Source organism: Diachasmimorpha longicaudata, chromosome 3 (genome assembly GCF_034640455.1).
Source record: "Diachasmimorpha longicaudata isolate KC_UGA_2023 chromosome 3, iyDiaLong2, whole genome shotgun sequence".
Lineage (NCBI taxonomy): Eukaryota > Metazoa > Arthropoda > Insecta > Hymenoptera > Braconidae > Diachasmimorpha > Diachasmimorpha longicaudata.
Window position 1 is genome coordinate 11,348,009 of NC_087227.1, and position 24,461 is coordinate 11,372,469.

A 24,461-nucleotide genomic window follows, 5' to 3' on the forward strand; every position below is an offset into this window, starting at 1 on the left:
AAATATGCAGTCGTGGAAGTCATTGGGATGTGACAACCTCACTATCAAAAGGTTCCAGGGCCATTTAAGCCTTTGGAAGAATTCGTCTCGCTCATCTACGTGAATTTGACGTCTATTAAAGAATAGTGAGCTCAGGAAAAGTCTCGGAGCTACCAAATAGCCCACCACACAATCAATCCAAATTTCCGTAATTGTTTTCTATAAAATACCTTTGGCATGAAAGGTGGTTGCGGGCGTACGCCTCCGGTGGTTTTCTCCATCCCCATAAAGTCGATATAGAAACGATACTTCAACGTTATTAATGGCCCAAGTCAATATAAACCGCCTAATATACCAGAGTTTTCACGTAACGATATTACAGCTCTGTATTCCTCTCTCGACGTTTATTGGCAGACCCTAACCTTCCTCTTCTATTAAATCCGTTTCCTCAGGTCTGCGGTCATTTATTATGATTTTTTTTTCTACCAAATTCATTGGATAGAAATTGGAGTAAAACGGAGAAAAGGTTAAATGATTTTTATCCACTTGTGGAGTATATAGTCTCCAGGAATGTTTCCAGACGGTTTCTCCAGGATCCCTTAAGAGGCCTATATATATGCGCACGTCGTGATTGCACTCAAGAAGAGGCTTCCTAGTGGATTCTCTCTCAAGGTGGGAGGGCAATATCGCGTGCCCACTCAAGGGTCATTGAGGGCTTCAGAGGAGTCTCTATAACCTCTCCCTCATTCCTCTCTCATGGTCTCGTAAAAGTGGAGTCAAACTCTCCGCAATCTAACCACGTATCTCATACTTTTTTGGGGTAATTCGGACGATTTGTGGAGTTGTGTATGATTTTTTTTTTAAGGTCAGAGCACAGCTCTGAGATTATTAATGTTGGGTTCCGGCATTTGAGAGGAATATTCCTCAGAACATGGGAGAGAGGATAGAAGGGTTGGGCGTCGGGTGAATAGTCTGCGCCCTTTGCGCGGAATTTTTGAATTTCCCGCCCCGGATATGAAGAATGAAGATATGAAGAACTATCTGGGACTCGAACGGTGACAAATGTCATCCTTGTGAAAAAAAAGTGTTATGAAATTTGTACTGCAAATTTTTCAGAAATTATTTAAACGTCGGGGTGGAAGGGGGGCTAACGACGTACTTATCCACAACCCTCGTGCCTGAGATCTATGTTGCCCCTTTTGACCTTCGTCTAGGATAAATTCACTATAATCAGATACATATATTACTTACAAGTAAGTGAATATATTCGTAAAAAAACAATTATTGCCTGTTCGGTGTGCAGTATACGACGTCACTCGTTGAGTCTGTCACCCCGGTCATCAGTCCCCCGTGGCCGCGACGGCAAGGAGCTCATACAGTGTCCCACCTCCTCCTGCGACGGCATGGGTCATATCTCAGGGAACTACGCTACCCACAGAAGGCAAGGCCAAATTAAAAAATCGTAAATTACCCCAATTGAAAATTATTTGAATCAGTAGTGAAGTTGTAGAATGGAATATCCTCAATGGGGATGGCGACCTGAGGACCTTAAAGAGGCTCCTGGCGAACTAACATGTCTCACGTTACCTTCCTTTGGATGGAGAGAGAAATCGGTTGAAAGGTTATTTATATTATTCGAAGATTTCATAAAAAAGTTGATATGTAATTCACACATACAAAACTTTAGATATTTTTTAAAAGATTTCTCTCGTTTCGCAAATTTTAGAATTCAGACAAAAATGATTCCTAAAATTTATCGCTCCCGTTCTACCTCTACATTACTGACTTGATAAATTGATGAAAAAAAATTATTCAATTTTTTCATTTATTCATTATACCTTAAAGGACTCCATAATTATTCATTTGAGTGTCTAGCACGAATATAAAAACCCATTTGTCTATTTGACGTTATTTAACATATATTTTTCGATATTAAATAGACCCGCACGAGTTGATGGAATCAATCTCTATCTGTTATCCAATTTTTGTGATATCTGTGCCCTTTATCTACTCATTAAAATGTCTGTGGTTCATGTGGAATGAACGTACCCTTTAATCAATAAAAATTTTCACTACGTCACTGTGGCCCGCCCCCGTCGAAAAAATGAACTTTTTCGAAAGGAAAAAATTGGTAGAAATTTTTTTGATCAATTTCCTGACGTCCCGTTCGTTTTTTCTCAATTTTCATGACGCCGTATGCCTCTCGTGGACAGCATTGTAGCGAACTGTATGTCAATGACCACATGCCGGGGCGATGACATCAATATTTGATGAATATTTTTGAAATTAAGTGGAGAAAGACAACAAATTTCGTTACAGGAAATTTAAATTTATATGAGCAGTTTGAGTGATGGCGGGGAGAAAATTGGGGAGAAGTGGAAATTCCCGAACCTTGTGAATTATTGAAATTTTAGGCTATTGACAATTGGCTATTGGCATCGGCCATTTTATCCCGATAATCGAGGTGAGGTGTACGTCTACGATTTCGTTGGATCCTTCTGCAGCATTACTCGTTTGTTTAATATATCTATATATACCCTCCCATCCGTCTGCGCAATCGTTGATTATACTACTCAAATTTTAAAGATTTCTTTGGTGAATTTTTTTATCCATTTGCTTTTCAGTCTACTAATCATGAATTTGAACCAGAAGATTGAAGAAATTGATCACGTAATGTTATTAGTTGCTCTACATAAGAGAATTAGTTGTTCTACATAAAACAAAAGTGGATTGATTTTACGGTCAATATTATGGGATGCGAGGGCTTATCAATTTTTATTGTTTCATATTTTCCAGTCTCTCGGGCTGTCCGAGGGCAGATCGTTCCCAGATCCAGGCGCACTCACAGGAGTTGAAGTGTCCGACGCCGGGATGCGACGGCTCGGGCCACGTTACGGGTAACTACAGCTCCCACAGAAGTCTCTCCGGTTGTCCCAGAGCGAACAAACCCAAGAGTAAACCTAGAGACGGACAGGACTCTGAACCGCTCAGGTATTCTTTGTAAATATCTCGGAAGATTAAAGAAGTTGGAGGGGGTAGGCGATTGCAGCTTCGGATTGTCAGAGGAATTTTGGATCATTTTTCATGATGTACATTTGTCAATTTTTTTTTAATTAGGACTTGGATACTTTGGGGAATCACGTGGGATTTTTGGTACTTTAAATTGAGTTACAGTAATAATAGTGATAATAGTATAAATCAATGGATGAGACTGTTAAAATTTATGAAATTTCTCTGACACAAGAAATTCTATCAAAGCATAATAATCATGAAAACAGGAGGAAAAAATTGAATTTGCAATGTGTTAAATTTCTTCGTTGATCGCAAAATTCAAAGCAAAATAATTAAATCGATCCAATTCCCATTTTATCCCTGTTTACGGTTGCACGCAACGCGTGTCTGATTCGACAGTGGAGCGAGTGTTATTCCACCACCTTTCAACCCCTCTTTCCCCTCTGCGACTACCCCATCCCACCGCCCTTCAACAAGAAACCCTTTTGCATTGAAACCTCGAGAGATAGAATTTAACCCGAGTTAAATCCCAACCACCCTCCATCCCTCAACAAGCAAAGACACTGACTAATATGTCGTTTCTCCTCGTTTCACGCTTCTTCCTCAACCCATCAACTGTCACGTGATGATGATGACGATTATTACCGTGAAACTACAGGTGTCCAATTCCTGGTTGTGATGGATCAGGACATGCTACTGGTAAATTCCTGTCTCACAGAAGGTAATTAATGTGTTTGAATTTTTTTATATTCTTTCAGGCCTTTTTTTCGTAACAGAATCATTTGGAGATCATTTTTTAATTACTCGAGTGATAAATCTCCCGAAAAGTTTAATGATCATGGGCAGAAGGTGATATGAGAGGGAACTTGTCTTGCACAATTATCAAATCGAATTCCGCAAATGTCTAGAATATAGTGTCAATATCTCGAATGCCTGTCGCACTCGCCATTGAGCTCTATCACTTGATTCGTCCATTTTCATGTGATACGGGAGCTGGTCGCTAGCTAAATCAAGTGGAGTAGAATTTTTATGGGCATCCGAATGCCCGAACTTTTAATCAGCTCCAGCGAATAGTGCCCATCAACTTTGAATATAAAAAAAAATATTTTCAGTGCATCAGGCTGTCCAATAGCGAATCGAAACAAACTTCGCGTCCTAGAATCGGGTGGTACAGTGGAGCAACACAAGGCGGCCGTGGCAGCAGCGACAGCAATGAAATTCGAGGGCGTTAACTGTCCTACCCCAGGATGCGACGGTATCGGTCACATAAATGGCTCATTCTCAACCCACAGATCACTCTCGGGTTGTCCAATGGCCGGCAATACCCTGAGAAAGCCCAAATTCGAGGACATGACCAGCATGTACAGCAAAGGAATCGCCGGTGAGGAATAATAAATAAAAATTCAACATTAGAAAAAAATAGAGGGTAAAAAAAACCTCCAATGAAGAAATCGATATCGTTCAAATTTCATACAGAATAACTTTTTTTTCGAGTGCTATGCCAACATAAATGCTGTCCTTTCTCTCTCCACCGCAATGATGTGCTGTCATACCAATGGAAAACATTTTTTTCTTTCAATTTTCCATTTAACAAGAAGAAAAAATATTCATTATTAGTCCTTACTCTTTTTTTAGTTACTCTGTCGCGACAATTTTTTTCCCACTTTTTTTCGATTTCTTTTCATCCAATTTTCAGGGTCGTCGTAGAACACCAACGAAGTAGTGAAGTAATGTAAAAAAAAAAATAGTGATCAAAAAGTTGAAAAAAAAATTATTTTAAAACCAAAGAGAAAAACGAAAAAACAAAAAAGTGAAATTAATGTTAATTCTGATTTATTCTTGGGGATTGACGATAACAGGTCCTCCTTTCCTGTCGTTTCCTGTTGAGGAGCACATTTACTTTTGAAGGTAAGGGTCTGAAAGTTCAAATTCAACGAAAACATATATTTTTTTCTCATTTTTATGTTCTTTCTGTGTGTTTCTTATTCGGTGTAAAAAATCTTTTTTTTTATTACACGAGTGTAATTAATTTCGAGTGTTGTCAAAACATTAACAACTCTCGAAGCCACTTTTTCGTATTTCAATTTATCTGGTATGATGGCACCTCACGCTGATCCATATTGAAAAAAATATCACTTCCTTTAAAAAAAATAGGAAAAATGCTTATGAGATAAAGAAGGAGAATACGATCCTTGACGAAAAATCCTATCCCCGGAACAAAGAAATTAAATTAAAATATTCCTTTCGCAGCGACTTGGCATACGTACACGTTACAATTCTTCATTATGATTTATCGAATACAGCGGCGAGTCCGTGAAGGTGGAAAAAAATTTTTTTTTGAAGCAAATCGTTAGTACACACGTGAACGAAATCGATTTACTTTGACCCAACTCGCTGTGGAAACTTACGTGTTCTTGTATTGCAACCCCCTCACTCCTCCGCTCCTGTCTCCCTTATTGCTAGCATTTCGTGTTACGCAACACGCCTGATTTTTTTTACAATTTTTTTTTCTTTAAGTCCCTCGCACAACTCTTTAAGTACACAGCAGAGGTCTAAATTGCTTAGAAGCAAATTATTTGATTGAGAATGAATGTTTTTTCCCACGTCGTTACAAAAAGTGTCATTTTGCGAACTACTCTGGGGTTGTAAATACACACATTCCTAATTTAGGCCGTCGAGTACAATTATCAGACCTCGAGACATAAGAATTCCCAGACTTCATCAAACTGTGTTTCATGATTTCTATGGTTGTGTAGGGGTCTGGTCCTGTAATTTATAATGACAGCTGTAAAGTAGAATTTTCGTCAGGAATTCCTTTAGTGATTAGGCGATTACAGGATGAATTGAAGGCGAGTCCAACAAACTTTACGGACGAGTAAAAAAAGCAATTATTTTCATGCCAAGGCAAAGAAAACAATTTCACCTGACGACTGTAAAGGGGAATTTTCCTAAGGTGTCATTGGCACTTGCTTCTACAATAATGACAGGATAAAACGAGTGAGAATTGAAGACAATGCGTAATACAGAGACGCATCTGTATAACCAATCAAAGCGATTAAATAAAAATGGTGGGAAATACAGCGACTTGATTGAATATACAGATTAGTGTCTACCTGTAAAATCCATTTTTGTGCGCCAAATCGTAAAGGAAAATTTTTAATGCAGGTATATCGAAAAGGAAAAAATATTACATCCTGGGGAATGTAATACTAACTTCAGAACCGAAGGGAGTCCGCAAAATGGCACTTTCCGTACAGACATGAACGATAAAACATTCTGAAAATTTAAAAAAATGGGAAATTTCACCCATAACATGATGGTTTAAAAAAAGGGGATTGTGTACTTTAGGAGTGGACACCGGTGGTCCGGCTCAGGGTGGTGCGTTGGGTGCGGGTCAGGGAAGCACAAGCGGTAACATTGTACCTGGTGGTCAGGGCGAGGATCTGTATACATTGGAAGCTGAAATCACTGAATTACAGAGAGAAAATGCGAGAGTTGAGTCGCAGGTTATGCGCCTGCGCTCAGAGGTAACAGCTATGGAGAATCATCTGAAACAAGGGGACAAGGTAAGGATGCACTCACGACCTGTGGCTTACTCAGCCGGTAATAATAGGCTCTTGTCTATCATCAATCGGACTGATACTATTTGGGCTGTCGGATGCTATGTTTTGTATTTACCCGACCGGTTGTCCGTTGTTTCATCAATTTTGTATCGATTGACGATAATTTCGAGAATTTTATTTTATGTCTCGCCTATTATCAATGGCCGGTACCAACTGCTGGTCAGGGGAATCCCCTATTTACATTTTTTTCGATTTATTTTTTGACATTTTTCTAATTAAAATGGCAAAACGTGAATTTTATCAATTATGTAGGTCGAAAAAATTGATGAAACTGCTAGATTTCTAGTGAATGATCTATTTATTTAATTATGAAGTGAAAAGGAAGTTGGACGCGATGAGGGTGCCATAAGATAGCTAGGGAAACTAGTAAAATAAAAAACAATGAAAGAGAGAATAAAAAAAAATTAACCATATGGATGCGGCTAAAATTTATGAATTAACATGCAAGGAAAAACTATCTTTCAACTATCATTTCCCTAGCTCTCTGAAAAATTAATAAAAACATCCCTCAGTTGATAAAGGTTATTGAAAAGTCAATAGAATTGAAATTAACATTTTTTTTTCTTCTGTCCAGGAGACAACGGTGATTGCCCAACGAAATAATCATCTGACTGATTACTATCAGTCGCTCCGCGACAACATGATAACATTTCTGGAGCACGTGAGGATACCTAGCGCCCCTGGAGGTCCACCGGAAAAAATGGGACACGAGAATTTTGACAGTTATCTGACAAAATTACAAACGCTTTGTACCCCTGATGGATACTGCACTGATGAAGCTAATCGTCCAACATACGAGACTGTTAAAACCGCATTGCAGGACTTTACGGTCTTGCCAACGCCCATCTGAGACCATCAGTCACGTGGATAAAGTAGGCAGATTATTTAAATCGCGACGATGGTGATAATCATCACGAAAATGCATATGAATAAGAGTGGAGGATGTAGGAAACTGTTGAGGATTTCCATTTTTAGAGTTTTCGAGGAGAAACAGGATAGCTACATCATTGACTGGAAATTAGCTCTCCGCATGAGCCAACGAATTCTCAAAAGATATTTTTAATTATCTATCAAACTATTTCTAATTGTTTTCCAATCTAGTAAATTTTAAGTAATATTTTCTCAGTTCATAACACAAATGATTTGTGCAAAACATATTAAAGTAGTCAACAAATTTCTACATCTCACTCAATCCAACACTGATACAAAATCGATCATAATGTACCACAAACGCAACCCAAACAATTCTAGACGACGAAAAATCAATTGTAAATACTCGAAAAGTGATTGACATCCACGACGACTTAATGCTGCAGATCTCCTATTTGTAAATAGTCATGGCGATCAAACCATGAAAAAATCCGAGCAAAAAAATTCAGTCGTCGACCTCTCACTATCTAAATCTGTAAAAATCTTTAAAAAATTTCTATTACGCTTAGTCATGTATATCCGCAGGCCCTCCCCACACCGCTTGATAATCGTTGATCTACGGATAAATATCCATCAGAAGAATAATCAACTAAAATTGTAAAAGTTGTCATTTATTATTGAAGATAATAATTCGATAGTAATCGAGCCCCTCATGCCCCACCCCCCGAATTGCTATTGAAAAAATTTTAAATATTAGACGATAAGGAAAACCGCATAGGGAAAAATTAATCCTTCACTGTTAATTATAGTAATCATTTGAATGCCTCCCACAATTAATTACTAAATGATAAATGAATTAGATTAAATAAATTTTTGTCCATAGTCTGTATATAAATTGAATAATTTTAAATAATTTAATGAATACGTGAATATATCAATTATAATTGAAAGGGTGAAGATAATTTTAAGGTCATCAGTTTGGGGAGATGATGACAAATGTCGAATTTATTAATGCCAAAAGAACTTGAAAATTATATAATTGATTTTTTAGGTGAAAAAAAAAATCGCTCAATAGGAAAATATTCAGTATTGAGAGTACTATGTGCAATTTATTAATCAGGAATTATCAATTTAATAATCAGTTGATTTATCATTTTTCAATTTTAGGATGTATTATAGGAGTTTTAAGGAACCATTTGTGATTAATTATTTCGAATTTCCTTTTTGTCTTTATGCAATTTAATTATTACTGAAATATTGTTATTTATTATTATTTATTTTGTTATTATTATTATTATTATTATTATTTATGTGAAAGAGATTTCATCTGTATACGATGTTTGTACATTTGTTTATTGCTGTATTTAGTGACGAATGAGACAGGTGTCTGAAAAGAGAGCGAAAGGAAGAGCGAAAGCGACAGGGGATAAAGGTAAATCAGAGCAATAGTTTGGGCATAATTTTCCCGATTTCATTCAACCTTTGGATAACGATGTGATCATTCTGCTTATTCACTAAAAAATTATGAAGGAAAATCTTTACCGCCCTTGTTCCGTAATCTACTCATTTTTTAGGACAAATGATGCAATCAATCTCATGTTCGTATTTAGTTGAGGCAACGCTGAGAACTATGTTTTAAATAACAAATTGGCTCCATTTAAACTTCATTTAAATTCATTCAACAGCAAAAAGGCAATTAGTTGAAAATGAATGAAGTCAGTGAACACAATGCTCAGACTACATAGTTATAAACACAATACGCTATTGTCGTGTGGTAAAGGAAAGACTGTAAACCAAAAAATACTTGTTTTAATCTGTAAGAATCCGCGGACTTAAATGTGAAAATAAAAAGAAAATCATTAACAATATCTTGTGTAAATAACGAACGCTTGAGAGTCGACAACACTATCCCTCAATTGAACTAATGGACAGAGCTGAAGACATTCCAAGGATAATAAATAAAGTATACAGCAAGGCGTCACTAGTATTAAAAAGAACGAAATTAACAGATCAACAAATTACCAGAGAACCAAAAAATTCCAACAATTAAGTATGCTATTAATTTTCATTCATATTCAAATACATTTTGTGTTCATTTCCAATTAGCTAATTATCATTTTAACAAATAAAAACTCGAAATGATTTCACTAAACAAAAGCGAGAGAGAGAGAGAGAAAATGAAACCTAAACCATTCCCAATGATACCAAAATTGCGAATGATAAAGTATTAAATCATTTTTACCATTAATTAGCAAGTGATAATGTAAATACAGTATTAGAGAAAAACAATTATTTACGCTGAAGGAAATTCTGACAATTTTAAAATGAGAAAAAATGAATTATTGAGACGAAGAATCAATGAGAATTAATTAATGAATAAATAATGTACTTTAATCAGCACCGTGTAGTGAGAATATTGAATAGATCTAAATGAAAGAAATAAATGAATCATTAATTGAACCTTAATTGCAATTGAAATGTCAATTTTGTGATTTTTTCTCAACTTTCATCGCCAAATAATTTTCAATATTTTGCTTCGACTTTCCACTCTTTTTTAATTCAGAACGACCGAATAAAGATCCAATACCAAAATGCAAATATATCACTTAATTTTTTAATTAATTCTTAGACACTGTTCCATGTTAATTTTCTCCATTAATTACTTGTTGCTATTTATATGGGAAAAAATGAGATAAACTTGAAAAAAAAATGAAACAAAATTCTACGATATTTGTAAGTTTATGAATAATATGCTTTAAGTAAGAATAAATGTTACTCCGATCGAATAAAGGGTATTTATCGATGAAAAACGAATTTTTGGATTTTCTATAATATTTTTACTCCCCCAGTGCCATCCCGGCGCTAACATTAATTTACATGAATCAATTTACAAAAATTTTTGGAGTCCCAGGTGTTTGAAGAGCGTTTTTAAAACTCCACAGGGATCTAGACTTCAAAGAGTGAATCGATGGACTTTCGACAGCTCCGCCATCGACTCAAGATCCTCAAGTGTTTTTGCGACAACAGGAGAACTGGCGCCTAAGATTAGACACCTGATAATCACTGTTTTCCCGATATCGATACACAATTACGTAAAAAAAGATAAGTAACAAGCGATATCTTGAGTGTTCCACAGGTTCTTACGGTAAAACGTGAGTCCTTGTCAAGTGATTGTGAAAACGTTAGAGACCAGTCTTACTGTCAAGGATCCGGGATTTTGCCGGAGGTTATACTTATTTTTCAATTAACTATTTACTCAGTAGTGGTTTCTTAATTGGTCGGGATGAAATTCATTAAGTCATCTTTTAAAATGTCTCGTTACTCAAATATTTTAATATTTATGTATGATAATTGCAGATTATTTTATGGAACTTCGACAGCGGGTCATGATTCATCGTTAGAGGACTGCGAATATTATCCTCGCCTTGATTTGTCTTCAATCCATGGATTTTCAATTAATTATTTCCTACGCGAGCATCTTTATGGTCACGTTGTGCAAATAATCGACGCACTATCATTGGTGACTATCGTTTAATATATCGGCTACTAATTAATGAATCTTGATTAGTGGGAACCGGAACCGGTGACTGCCGCAAGGATTGAACGGTTTCTCAGTCCGTTAGCCCACCTCTCTTTCGTCCTTCAAAGAGGAAGAACATATAGTCTACTATTGATCATGTTTTTCTTCCGATACTGCGTTTTCCATCGATTGAATTTATATTGAGGTGTGGTAAGCATTAGGGCGAGGAGGCAGCTCCCTTCATCTTCCGCTTCTGAGAAATTAGAATATTCGGAATTTGTTCAAAGCTCATCCCTCCTGCACCTTCTTATTTCCTCCCCTGTTATCTGAGATAATGTAAAGCCACTTCATCCTGCCTACCACATGACGAAATATTCTCAGAAAAGGCATGTACAGAGATAATGAATTATTTTTTCCAGGTCAAATGATCTCGAGAATGAAATAATCTTATCAGATGTACGTCTATTAACCTATTTCATCGTTTAAAAACCCTTATCTTACCTTATCATTCTTGCATTTAACCCGAGATCAGATGAACTGACACAAGATAATCTCATAATTATAACATTTCTGGCTTCACAACTTGCACGAAGACATTAATTGATTTACAAAATTGTGGGCAATCGCTTTTCCAGAAGAGCTAATGACTTTTGCTTTAACTTCTAACGAATTAAGTGGTAATATCTTCCAATATTGCCCTTTGAAGTCACTCGCCAGCAGCACCAATCTTCAGAAAAAAAATTCTGGAGTTCATAAGACTTTTGAGTGATCCTTAATTACAACATGCAGACTCACCGGTCGTTGACTCTTCCTTCACCCACCTCTAAGTAAAGTTACAAGGTGAAACAGCACGGAAGTGTGGACGTTCCGGAGATAAACTCCTCTCACAATAACGAAACAGAAAAAACTAAAAATAGGAAATGGGGGAATACACCGCGGGAAATAATGAAGAAAAGGGATTGATTCGATGAAAAGTTAAGAGAGGGATATCTACGCACTTGAGTGCGTAGCATTGACAAACAGGGAACGAGGCCATTTATTTTTAAATAGTATATTATGGATCATGGACTAATTGAGGACTTACAAATTACATATCTCGTCTGCATTTATTGTCTTGTCTTTTTCAAGCCTTGATCCAATGAAATTTCAATGTCCAAGGAATAAAACTAAAACGTGAGATCTTCAAATAATTTCCGAACCTTTTTTTCATTAAAAATATGAAGATTATGATAGAGGATTAGTGCGATTAGATTCCGAGGATAATTAATAAATTTTATGAAAATAGGAATAGATGGCTAATAAAGATAGTAATAAATTCAGAGATAATGGTAATTGACTATTTCCTCTTTTATAAGAAATGTAATTTTCGTTATTGAAGAAAAAGGATTTATCTCATTATTTTTATTATGAACATTACCATGCGCTGGAGTAGGAACATTTTGTGAGGACAATCTAGCGATGACACAGATTGTCTAGCAATTTTCCAATGACTGAGTCCACACAGACTTAAATTCCGATATTGCTGAGGATGCAGGAAATAATGATGAAAAATTGCCGATGAATTAATTAGTCGGTAGTTCCGCATTAATTCAAAATGTTGATGGCCTTCGGCGAGAATACTATCGGTCTACCCATTGAATATCGGTTTTCCAAGAGAAAGGAGACAGAGGTTTAACCGCTACCCCGTGACGCTCATTTACCACTAAAGGTCTTGCAATGTACTAGTTGTATTGCCCAAGTGAGAATTCCATATCTGATGGGAAAAATTTTGTCGAGGAGAAAATAAATCCTCAATTACTAAATCTTAGGAGACCTCAAATCGAAATTACATCATGACGCAAAATGTTTTGATTAAAACTGGAATAGGTGACCCGATTGGATCGAGGGAAAAGCGCGAATTGTGGAGAAGTTGGTGCATTGCAAAATACAACTGCAATTATTTCGTGATTTATTATGTGCGGAGAAAATGGAGAAAATTTTTTGTCAGAAAATTGACGATTTCAATATCCAATATTTGCGCAAGATGAGTTCTAAGATTATGACCTGAACTGTCATCTCTAATATATATAGGAAATGATTGGATAAGATATTTCAAAGTATCAGATACTTTTCATGCAGTCTAACGGTATCTCAAGGAGCCAACGTGACTCATCTAAACGGATTCGCTGACGTAGATAATGATTTCCGAGAGCGCCGGTGTTAATCAACCGGGCCGATAGTTGATCCACTTCTAACGAAGGATTTTTCAACTCGGAGAAAAATGAGAAAGAAATCATCTCGTGAAAAACATCATAACGTTAAGAAGATGATTGAGGAAAAACGAGACGATTAAGTCCAGTGGAAGTAAATGAAAAAACATGTTTGTAGCGGACAAGTGGTCCCAGTTCATTAACAACAGACTGATCGAATGGTCACGGTATTGCATTGCTTTTTAATTGCTTTCAGTACTTTTTGTCATTCCTTTGGAAAATGGAATTCCTACGGTGCGTTGGCGATTTGAATAACAGTTACGAGATGATCCTATCTTATCAGAAAATATGTATTAAATTGAAACTCAGCTTTAACCGACTCTAAAGGAAAGATGAACTATCATTTCATAATGGCAAACATTGATATTGTATCGATATCTAAGACCCCGAGCATCGACATACAAATGATTGTCACGTTCAATCTAATTGTATCGTTTCAATAATCATGAATGAAGTCAGCTATCAATTAATAACTGGAATGGTTAATGCACAGTTACTTCGGGGCATGTCTCAGATTTCTGAGACCTTGATTGCGTAATGTAACAAGATACACGCCTCGTTCCTTTTTTTTTAATTTTGAAGAGTACGTCACAAGTGTGCCGAGTTACTTAATTAACGTAACTGAGATTTGTTTCAAACTAAGTGCCTCTTTTACCATTGTTAATATTATGGGAATGGGTACGTGGCTGATAACTCACAATCGAATGAAGATTAGATTTCCCGGATATCATGCAAGGGATTATTATGGTAAATAATTTTTTTCATGTTGCGATTTTTTTTTCAACATTTGTTACGTCAATTCCTAATTGCGACGTTTGTTAGAAATCATCGTCGAATTAATATGTTAGATAGGATTGTTTGGAAGCCTTTCTGATTGACGTCGAAGAAGAAAGCGATAGCTGATGATTGTTAGTTAATATAAAAAATTGTAAAAGTTTATTTTCAACATCAGAAGGCTGGGATACCTTGGACTAGCCAGCCTCACATGACTTGGATTATAGCATAAATGATAATTACAGGAGGCAGGTCTGTTGATGTTAATTTTATGATCTTGGGAATTTCAAATTTTCCGTCATATATTAACAATAATCGTTGTTAACGTTCTAACGTGGCTCACGGAGGCGGTAGACTTGTAAAATCGAAGCAAGATAACAAAGTTAACTTCAATAACTAGGAAATCGGTGAATAACAATATTACTACCGAAACATGAACAGGAAATATAATTTTTTAAGTAAATAAAATTTTAAGTAAAGCAACAAATGGGTGAGGGGGTGAGGGTGCAAAGAAAGAGAATCGATTTGTCCAGATGTCTAGTCTGTTACTCTTTCACTTGAGCTATCGGGGATTTTATTCATTTCCGACAAAGTAATCGTTCGTTTAAAGTCATGATGTGAGGAGACCTACCTGAACTTCATTATCTCTGAAAATAGTACTGTGTAAATTTCAGGGAAGCGAAGCTCATTATCAGTGACAATTTACTGTCTGGTGTGACACTGGTGTATTTTTAAAATCAAAGTACTCATAGTCAAACACTTGATAAGGATGTATTACGCATCATCAATGACTAATTGGAAAACGAGTGGATAATAATTTCGATAATGAGTTGGTTGTTTACTGCCGAATGTCTGTAATTTTCAGTCATAAAATTTTTCATTTCTGCTATTTCCTGAATTCTCCAGTCTTCGAGTGGATTATTTTTGTAGATTTTTCGAGGGAGGAAATAATTTTAATTGAATTGTAGGCCCATGAAAAATTCACGAGTCTCATTGATGCACCTGAAATCTCATGAAATTAAGGAAATTCATGACTCGGAAATGATCGATCAGCCGTACAATCGAGAGAATAGAAAATTCTTTTCTAATTATCCGGTCTAATTGCAACAAGAGGGAAAAACAAAAGTTCCTTTCAGAGTAACCTGACAATGTTAACCAGGCCAATGCTTACGTATTGTTGCGACTCAGGTTGGCCCATTGTTGCTTACGCGCGTGAATCCGTGTCACTCGAACAATATAAACACTAATGCATCACCAGGAAAAATCGTGCAATGGCATCACAAGAAATCGTATCCAACCATTTCTGTTCTAGTGGTGGTCGAGCTAAGGGGACGCGCACCAGGGGGTGGGGAAGGGGGCTGTGGCGGTTTTTTTTTTTTCACAAACGCTACAAGTCAGTTCAGTAGTCTCAGTCGTGCGGAGTCCGCCGTTGGAGCTGCGCTCGCACGGCGGTCGTCAACAGTCATTTTTTTTTGTGTTCATCGAACCGAACGGTGAAATTATTGAATAGAATTGCTGTTTGGTGACGAGTTTATCAGTGATTATTATCCTTTGTGAGGTTGGTGCGATTATTTGCAAACTGTCGGAACGTACGTGGAGTTCGGGTGAGTGTCCACAAATATTTCCAGCGACCATTTGCAAAAATTTCATTCTATCTCCCTACTCCTAAATTCTTGTTGGTTTCATTCTGTTAACTAGTAACAATATGGACTAATAAGGATAAATAAATTAAAGGGCCCCACGGGGCTACCCTGAGAGCCTCTGAAAGAGTCCGACTGTCTCTTATCAGTCGATCACATCAAAATGTCTCATACTGTTGTTGACATTTATACCCCGTGGGACCCGCACTCGTAAAACATCCCTGAAGAATCTTTAGAACCTTTCTGCCGTTTTTTATTATGACATCATATTCAAAATGTCATTCGAAATGTGATTCGAATTCCATAATATTAATTTAATTATGACTTGCTCTGTTGTCATGCCTCCAAATAATATTTTTCTGCGAATTCAAAGAGGCGACCGCATAAGAAGACGAAAAACAGAAAATTGAAATGGATAATTAATTCGTTTAAACTCTGAAACACCCAGGTCTTATGACCGTGACCCGAATTCACATCTTAATTCGTTATCCCCATCCTCTTCAGTCTGTATTTTTGGGACCGTAAATTTCCTTAGCCAGCCAATGGCCACCCCTAATTGCCAATAATATTGGAATTCTTGAATTGCGATGAAGACGTTGTCCTCAACATTTTCATTCTTGCGGCATTGGCGGACTCATGACTCTGATTGATATTTTATCTCTCGGTCAGACCCAAATACCGACATCTGTAATCAATACAAATTTTCGCTCCCTATGCATGGGGAAAAATGCAAATTTATTCGTTTATAGAGGCACTCGCTACAGTATTGATTTCACCTCATCGTTAATGATTGTTTGATGGCAGTGGTCATAAAGCACCCGTGCGGTCTTGCGTGTGAAATATTTTCATCACGAATATAGTAACGAAAGGTCTCGGAAGGAATTAAAAACCCCTTTGGAATGAGCCTTGGGATATTTTGCTGCCAGGGCTGTTTTTATTTCATCTTTCGATTAATTGTGATATTTCACTTCACTTCACGGGCTCGTTAATTTTGGTTGTTATAAATTTCATTAATTTTCCTTTAAATCTGGATCAGCAATTTTTCCATTGTTTTCCTTTCAATTGTCGTAGCTGTTCCTCTATTATCAAATTCGGTATCTTACCTTGAGCAAATATTGACCCGGAATTTGTCATAATCATTCCCGCAGAAAATAGCCACGTGCCTTTCCTTATCTGCATCGCTCAACGCAAAGATATTCATCAGTAGAATCCACCTGTCGCAAAGGATATAAATTATTTCGAGAAATGACCGTTATTCCTCCTGGTGCCTTTTAATTTTATCCTGCGGATCCGGAACAAGCGAAAATGGATCGCAAAATACCGTTGGATTGGTATAATTTCTATGGGAGGGAGAAAATACTTTTTGGAAAAATATCCAAAAATAGGATAACCCAAACAGTCCAGGATAACGATGGGCGGCCGGGGGGTGTGACTACTTGAACGTAGCATTTTATATTTCATTCAAGTTGACCCAGAGTTCAACTTTATTATAAGCATAGAACAGCTCGCTATTTCTTCGACTCCTAAATTGAAAACATGGATAAATTATGATAACGTGCAAACGACCAGTGGTGATTGCAGAACACTGATAAGCCGAGCGGATAATTGCTTCTGATTCTTAAATCGACTAGAGAGAAAGTTATATTCACGAAACAAATGATGATAAATACTAATGAGTTGTGTGGTACGCTTCATCGGTGTTGACACAGGTGTCACGGGATGTATTGAAGTGGGTAATTTCCAGTCTTATGACGGGATTATAGGGAGCCATCTTTTTACGAAAACTCTTCAACTCGATAAATTGTAAATAATTCCCACAAAGCCGCTTATCACTAAGATAATTCATCATAAACAGGAAAGATGGAAAAACAAATTGCTTATAATATTTCGAGGAAAAAATTAATTCACATGACTCCGTGCAATAAACGGGAAATTGCGCACAGTAGCGCGTGTGTTATTCCCGCTTTCCGCACGTCATGTGAAATGTGTATTTTGTAATGCAACAACTGGATATTCGGAACTTTTATTGCTTAATGACATAATATAGACTATTAGCCTACATTGTGATGAAAAATAATGTTCGATACTTGTGAGAAGAGCAGCTTGTGGCTGGGGGAAAGGGTGGAAGGAAAACCTTGGGCTGTAAAATTCGCGAGTAATCCAATGCGGAAAATATTGTTGTGGTACGCAAGTATCAGATGTGAATTCAAACGAGAGTGAATAACAGTCACCACACTACATTTTTTTTCTATTTCTGGTGTCTCATCTTTTCCGCAATGGAAAGACGAGTGCGTCGCCGCCTTTCGTCATCAGTGACCAATTCAACGCAATTTCATTGTCCCCATGAGTAATTCCCGGCTACACTGGACGGTTCAATTTGCAGGAATTTTATATCCATTGATTCCTAATGAGAAGAATTTAAACCTGTTCTTCCTAGAATACAAACTCTATCATTTCCTCATCTGTTAAAGATTTTCGGGAAATTCCCAGTTGTCCCAGTGTTTTTAAATGTGATAGAGGAAATATCTAGGAGCGCATTCGAATAAAGCCGATAATTCATTCTTGAGATCTGTCGCCGAAACGTTAATTCGACAAATTGAGATGGAGGTTACATTATCGCGAATGCCTCCGACGTGATCGGTAGTCAAATATTGTCCCGATGACATGACAAATTATTACTGTCTCGGGATCGTAATTTGATTTGTCTCTTCAAGGTGAAGCGAAGAAAAAAAATGTGGGGTTATTTCCACTCATGGTTTGATGATGCGTCATAGTTTATCTGTGACAAGATTAATGAGCAATTGTAATGATTCTAAAGTATTCAGCTTCAATACCTCCGGACAATTTTTTGAAAGAATTAAAAGCCTTAAAAAAAGAAATTTCTATAAAAGCTCTTCAATTTCTTCGGGGTTCCTAATTTCCCTGACGCAACTACGTGACGTCTACCGTAATTGCTGTGACGCAATCATCACCACGCACCAAATCAATTAGAAAAAAATCAGTGATCCATTGACGTTGAATCGATATTATCGAATTATTATCGATATCATGTTCTCGACGGTTCTATCGGACTGTCCCGATAATAGGGAGAATAAGTGTGCAGATTACCCAGGGACTAGCCAGTTGCTTTCAGCGCTCGTCATCGTCGATTAAAGATCCAACGAATTTCAACAAATATATATAATTTTGGGTTTAACCAGTAGAAAACGCGTGGTCACTGTGCAGCCGACTATTTTCGATGTTTCTCTTCGATATTGACAGTTCACGTGAGTAATTCCAGTTTATTGATTCGATCTAGAAAAATTATACAAAAATAGAATTCACCTGAAAAATAGGTAAATTTGTGTGATCCAAAAATAATCGTAGACTAGAGGTGTCAAGGGTCAATTTTTTTCGAAAATACGCCGATTATTATCTACATTGTTTTTTTAAACGCCAGTAAAAAATAAAAATCCAATTGACTACGAATTTTCGGAGCGCAAGTTTCAAAAATCAGTAAATTTCCAGTCTCATTACAAATTCATTAAAATTCCAGGCTTTTAAACGACATGAAGATGAGATTTTTGTAATTTCCCAGAAATTCCAATCTAATGTGAATATTCAGGGTCAAATTTCAGGGAAATCTGAAGATTCAAAGTTCCTTGCTCCCTAAATGAAATTCAGTTTTCAATGCCGACATGTTCTGAGTTTTATGGAACCTACCAGAATCCTCAGGTGCATAAACTGTCGATTGGCGTACGGTTTTTCGTATCAATTGTTGATAATTATGCACTAACGTCACTTGGCTCGATTGGGATATTAATGCCATTTATATTTCAAGTAGACAGCGATAATTATTCATTTTAGTGTATCTATGTCCATAAGTTATAGTCGCAGATAAATTTACAAGTGCACAGAAATCGCCCGATGGGAAGTGCTTAATAGACATTCTTAAATAATAATCTTCTATGATACCACAAACGCGGAAACTCATTGATAGGTTCATGGCAAACACAAAAACGTGTCAACTTTCTCAAGTTGGAAAATCGCGAGTGTGACTTGGTGAAACGTTCGTGATGTCGATAGCGCACGTCCCACCAAACAAATTCAGTCGAAGTGCATCGCAATAACATGATTAATCTGTCTTCAAGACACGTTTCTTTTTTATTCAAAGGAGTTTCCAAACGAATAAACCATACGTTATTGTAATTTGTGTCCAGACATCAGATTAAATGATAACGGGCTTGATTTTCAAAAAATTACAGTGATTTGACGGTGTCCTCCTGGTAATTTAATGAGGGTCAGAAGGAGTGAGCGTGCCATAGGGTGAAAAATAAATTTAATTTATGGACTGATGAGAAATAATTAGCTTTAGTTCCACTTCAAGAATTCCACCCCCATTTCTTATTGGACTATGACCTATCCCTTACCCTGATGGCACTAGAAGTCATGTCCTTATAACAAATTCAGCTGTCATAGCGTCCTATTGTCCAGTTATCGATAAAATTCAACCGACTTTCGTGGCTCGTTTTACCATTATTACTATCCACTAAACTGGAACACCTAGAACTCACCCACCCCTCTGATGTCTTCTGCGTCACAAATACAGGCTAAATGTTAAGGGTGGATATAGTAATGGCTCCACGAAAATAGAAATTCCAGAGGTCGACGAAAATGAGTGTCCGGAATGGGTGGGACAGTCATTAGCTTTCTTCGAGTGCTCAATCAAATCCTTTATCTGAGTCCTTCACAAACGCACAATCATGTCCTTTGACCTCTGGTTCCTATCTTTCCCGATGGAAATCCATGATAGTCCATTATGGGTGTTTTATAAGAGCATTGGACTTCATTTCCTTATCTCTCCATAAAGGGATACACTGGAATTATCCGCGAGCAGAAAAATTGCATAAAAATTGCTTGGAAAATTACAGAAAATTTTTCTACACGAACGGTCACCGTGGATCGAAATATAGGGGTCATGGGGACGGACAGGAATCAATTATTGATGAGTGGATTAGGTAGCAATTAGTCGCTTTTACAAAAAAACTATAAAATAATGTTCCCCTCCCCCCAAAAAAATCACACAAGCATCATCAGACTCAAAAATAATACCTGAGAATTTCTGAAGACTCGATTTATCGTTCCCGAAGGAACATAAAATTTTTCTGAATAAATTTTTCCACTCTGTTCATTGTCAGACATCTAGGTCATCATGAAAAATTGAGTGACCCATCAAACGGCACAACACCTAATTTTCCAATAACCATAAATATTATTTTTCGTTACAGAAATGTCCCTCGAGGAGTCACGACGCTCACAAAGACCGTATCGCTATGGTATGGTGTTATTATGCGTTGGTGCATTGATAAACTGGCTGGGACTTGCTGAAAATTACGTTGAACCAGTTAGATACGTCGGTGTTGCGTGTATAGTTGCTGGTGCACTTTTAATATGCGCTGCAATGTGTTGTTGGTTACATGCACCACCAACTAGGACTAATGTACAGTCACAACATGGGGGGCATCCACATACAGTGCAGGTAAAAAATAATTATCCGCAGGAAAAACATTTTTTTCTCCAACAAAAGGCTCAAAAAAAATATTGAACTGAGCTTTTCTGCTCTCGTAAATTATTCACTGGAACGTATATGCGTTACTATGTGATTTTCTCATTCGTTTCCAAACTTTTTTCCGTCGTTAACAGTATCTATGCGATAAGAAATTTAATTTTAGCTGTTGTAAACCTAAAAATACCTAGATAGGGATTGTTCATAAGATAGCTCGGAGCATCGACACCACTCTCACGAGTCACTAGAATTGGATTTTGTCGTTTATGAGGTATACTACAGTACACGAGTACTCACGAGCTCTATAAATGGATGGTTTATAAACGGATACTCTACCAAACAGGTAGTAAAACCAATGGAAGTTGAATAAAATACACATGGGCTATTAATATGTTTTTCACTCTTCGCCCTCTGCTGAGGGAAATTTATTGATCGTCCTCAACGAGAATACGATTCTGTTCGTGAAGGGACAGATTGAAATGCATTGGAAATTTGTGCAAAAATAACTCCATCTCTCACGGTGTCAGTTATTCATTCATCCGGGCCCCTTCGGATTATTTCAGAAGTTCCATGAGGAGCGTACAACCGATCACAATATTAAGTCTGACAAGAATCTCCGGAGGAGATAAAGCGCGAAAACATCCATATCAATATACAATAACAATTTAATCCGATAGTAATGAAGCCCAAGCAACGGGCCCAAAGGTCAAGTATATTCTCAAAACAGTAATACAAATGTCTTTGGTGTCTTGCGTTATTATTCCCGAATCTGGATTATTTATAAATCGGAATAACGCCGATTGATTCCAACCTGCCGCGTAAATTCTCATTGATGCAGCTTATTTATACCCGTCGACAGACCCTTTATGGATGAAATTATAGTGAAAGGGGGTCGTGAAAATGAAGTTTATACTTACGATGGGTATACACACAGGGGGAGGAGGGGAGGTGGTGAATGAGGATATTAACCCTAAAGTGCGCACGCGAATTCTATTATTACCTGCAGGCAGCTCTATACCTGATCTTTTTTTGTCCCTCTGTGGTTACTTTTAATGCACCCTTGCTATATGTAGAATACTCCGAGTCCTAGATCTCATTCGCACAGCAGAATTTAACATTGGTTGTCTAAACAAAAAATATCTGAAACTCATTTCCCCTGACAGTTCCCTCAGTCAATGAGTCAGAATAAAAGTTGTTGAATCAGAACAGTTTTGGATCGATTGGAATTTGTAAAGAATTACTAAAACTATTTTTTGTCTCACGTTTGTCAATCATTATATGTGATGACGGTTTGCAAAGCAATTTTTCCCGGGACACGATAATGAGGAGAGATTGATGCTAAGCTGCAAGTAATGACTTTATTTCCCTCCAGATCGATGATCCCATACACGTGATATCGATGGACGAATCGGCAGTTAGTGCGAGACAAAAACCACCGGACTACGAGGCCGTTGCTGACGCGCCACCGAGTTACGACGATGCTATCAAGTTAAATCCAGGACAACTGATACCAGCGGGGAACAGTGGTGTCAGTGGAACTCTCAACGGGGTAGCTAACGTTCCAGGAAATGGTCTTGCCTCTGATCAACCGACCGCACCCACACCACCACCGCCTTATGCCAGGTATTGATCACAATTTTTGAAAAACCCTTTTACAAAAATCTGAGAGGGTGAGAGAATCATTATTTAGCGATATCTCAGTGCATTTGTGGTATTTTAGCAGGGAAAAGTAAGACCTCTTTTAAAATCAAAGGGCAAAGCTTTTATTTTTACGCAGTGAATGAAAAATTGCAAAATAAAATGAATTTTCAGGTGAGACCCACTGTCAGGCAGTTCTCATGGGCTCCCACGAGTCCACCGAACACTGTCAAACAACTCTCGATCGTACAATTCAGTTCGTCCAACGAATTCAAATCGATTAAGTCAAATGGGTGTGACAAGATCGACGAGAGCTGCTAGCCTAGTAAGTGGTTACCGTTCGTACGAGGTCAGACCAGCCATAAATGAGGCGACAAGACTGCGAGCCCAAAGTGTTCACGTACTTTACGCACACGTACCTTTCAACATGAACAGATGAGTTCAACTTCATCGAGAACTTGATGATAATCAATCAAAAAATGAAGAACGAATGTGGCAATTTTTGCAATTATTCAACGACCAATCGTTTGACGATCATTTACTATTTATAAATGATGATAATTGTACGGTACCTGCCTCAATGCATTCCTGATTTGTTATCACATTTCCGGAGATGGGAGAAAAACAGTAAAATTAATGAAAATGAAGCATTTTATGCAGCAGAAGAGTGCGTTATGCGTGTTATAGTGATGATGAATCTAGTTCCGTCATCCGTTGTGGATGATTTTTGTATAAAATAGCTTGTAATGGTGTAGATAGCGAGGGGATGAGTGAGTAATTGAGCGAATGTGATAGGTTTCAAGTTTATCGAGCGAAATGGGGTCGAGCAATTTTCGAATATTTGACGATTACGAAAAGAGATTTAGGGGGAGGGGTCGGGAGATGCTAGGGGAACAAAAATATCCTATAGAACAGCTGAACAAATTTCCGATTTCTAGAGGTAGCCCTGAACATTGCCCATTAGCTTCTGAAACGATTGTGAAAGAAATTTTTGAGGGCACAATCGAAATCGAAATCTGGAATTACGATACTAAAGGACTTCCTCGATAGGGGAACGGATCGGAAATTTTCATGATTCTCCGGTGACACTGGATTTAATCCTCTGTGACCACTCCTTCCAGAGTGATTGGCAGAAAATAACAAATTCTTAATTGTGGAAGATCGAGCATTCAATGAAACACTTGTTGTCTCGTTGACATATTTATTTCCTTCGTTGATTGTGATTTTCATCCATAAATGCTGCAATTCTAATTAGAAATGTGATGTTTATGAAAATCATACGAGAAAATTTGGTTTTATACGTTCAGAAATGAATAAATAAATGAGAAATACGCAAAAAGGTGTTGTAATTTATTGTACCCCACTCTAATTCATTATTATCCAGAATAAAGATAATTAAAAAATCCCCTGATTTTATACCTGACGTTCACCTCACGTCTGTCATTATCTCTGTCACGTACTATCACTCATGTTATTGATGTAACGTGCGTAGGAAAAAACAGAAGTATTGGAATAGAGATAAGAAGTCAGTTTCTACCGGATTAAAAAAAAAAGACTGCCCTTGAAGTTGCATTGATAACACTTTCAATAAATTGAAAAATACTTGTATGA

The 24,461-nt window shown here is 37.2% G+C and overlaps 2 protein-coding genes across 13 annotated transcripts in view; both read left to right on the forward strand.

Moving 5' to 3' along the window:
- Positions 1-10,289, forward strand: part of LOC135160765 (uncharacterized) — a 183,855-nt gene extending 173,566 nt beyond the window's left edge. For 6 of the 11 annotated variants that reach the window (XM_064117717.1, XM_064117719.1, XM_064117723.1 and 3 more), the window contains 5 exons: positions 2,776-2,979; positions 3,650-3,712; positions 4,104-4,372; positions 6,340-6,557; positions 7,189-10,289. In XM_064117717.1, coding sequence (XP_063973787.1) covers positions 2,776-2,979; positions 3,650-3,712; positions 4,104-4,372; positions 6,340-6,557; positions 7,189-7,464 — 1,030 coding nt within the window. In that variant the 3' untranslated portion in view covers positions 7,465-10,289. Of the gene's footprint in view, positions 1-2,775; positions 2,980-3,649; positions 3,713-4,103; positions 4,373-4,850; positions 4,901-6,339; positions 6,558-7,188 lie in introns of those variants that run through there. The other 5 variants (XM_064117718.1, XM_064117720.1, XM_064117724.1 and 2 more) reach the window with 4 other exon arrangements.
- Positions 10,290-15,425: 5,136 nt separating this feature from the next.
- LOC135160456 (uncharacterized) lies at positions 15,426-24,189 on the forward strand. Of its 2 annotated transcripts, none has more exons than XM_064117006.1 (4): positions 15,426-15,631; positions 20,935-21,185; positions 22,585-22,835; positions 23,025-24,189. In XM_064117006.1, the coding sequence occupies exons 2-4, from the start codon at positions 20,937-20,939 to the stop codon at positions 23,026-23,028; spliced, it is 504 nt and encodes a 167-aa protein (XP_063973076.1). In that variant the 5' UTR covers positions 15,426-15,631; positions 20,935-20,936; the 3' UTR covers positions 23,029-24,189. The 2 variants fall into 2 exon arrangements, with proteins under 2 accessions (XP_063973076.1, XP_063973075.1); XM_064117005.1 differs by lacking the exon at positions 15,426-15,631 and adding an exon at positions 16,965-18,933.
- The last annotated feature ends 272 nt before the right edge of the window (positions 24,190-24,461 follow it).

Excerpts from the sequence above, each read along its gene's own strand:
- LOC135160456 (XM_064117005.1), top strand. The coding sequence starts at position 18,906 with ATGTTTCTCTTCGATATTGACAGTTCAC. Across the intron at positions 18,934-20,934 it reads CTTCGATATTGACAGTTCAC|AAATGTCCCTCGAGGAGTCA; the intron begins GTGAGTAATTCC and ends TTTTCGTTACAG. Across the intron at positions 21,186-22,584 it reads GGCATCCACATACAGTGCAG|ATCGATGATCCCATACACGT; the intron begins GTAAAAAATAAT and ends ATTTCCCTCCAG.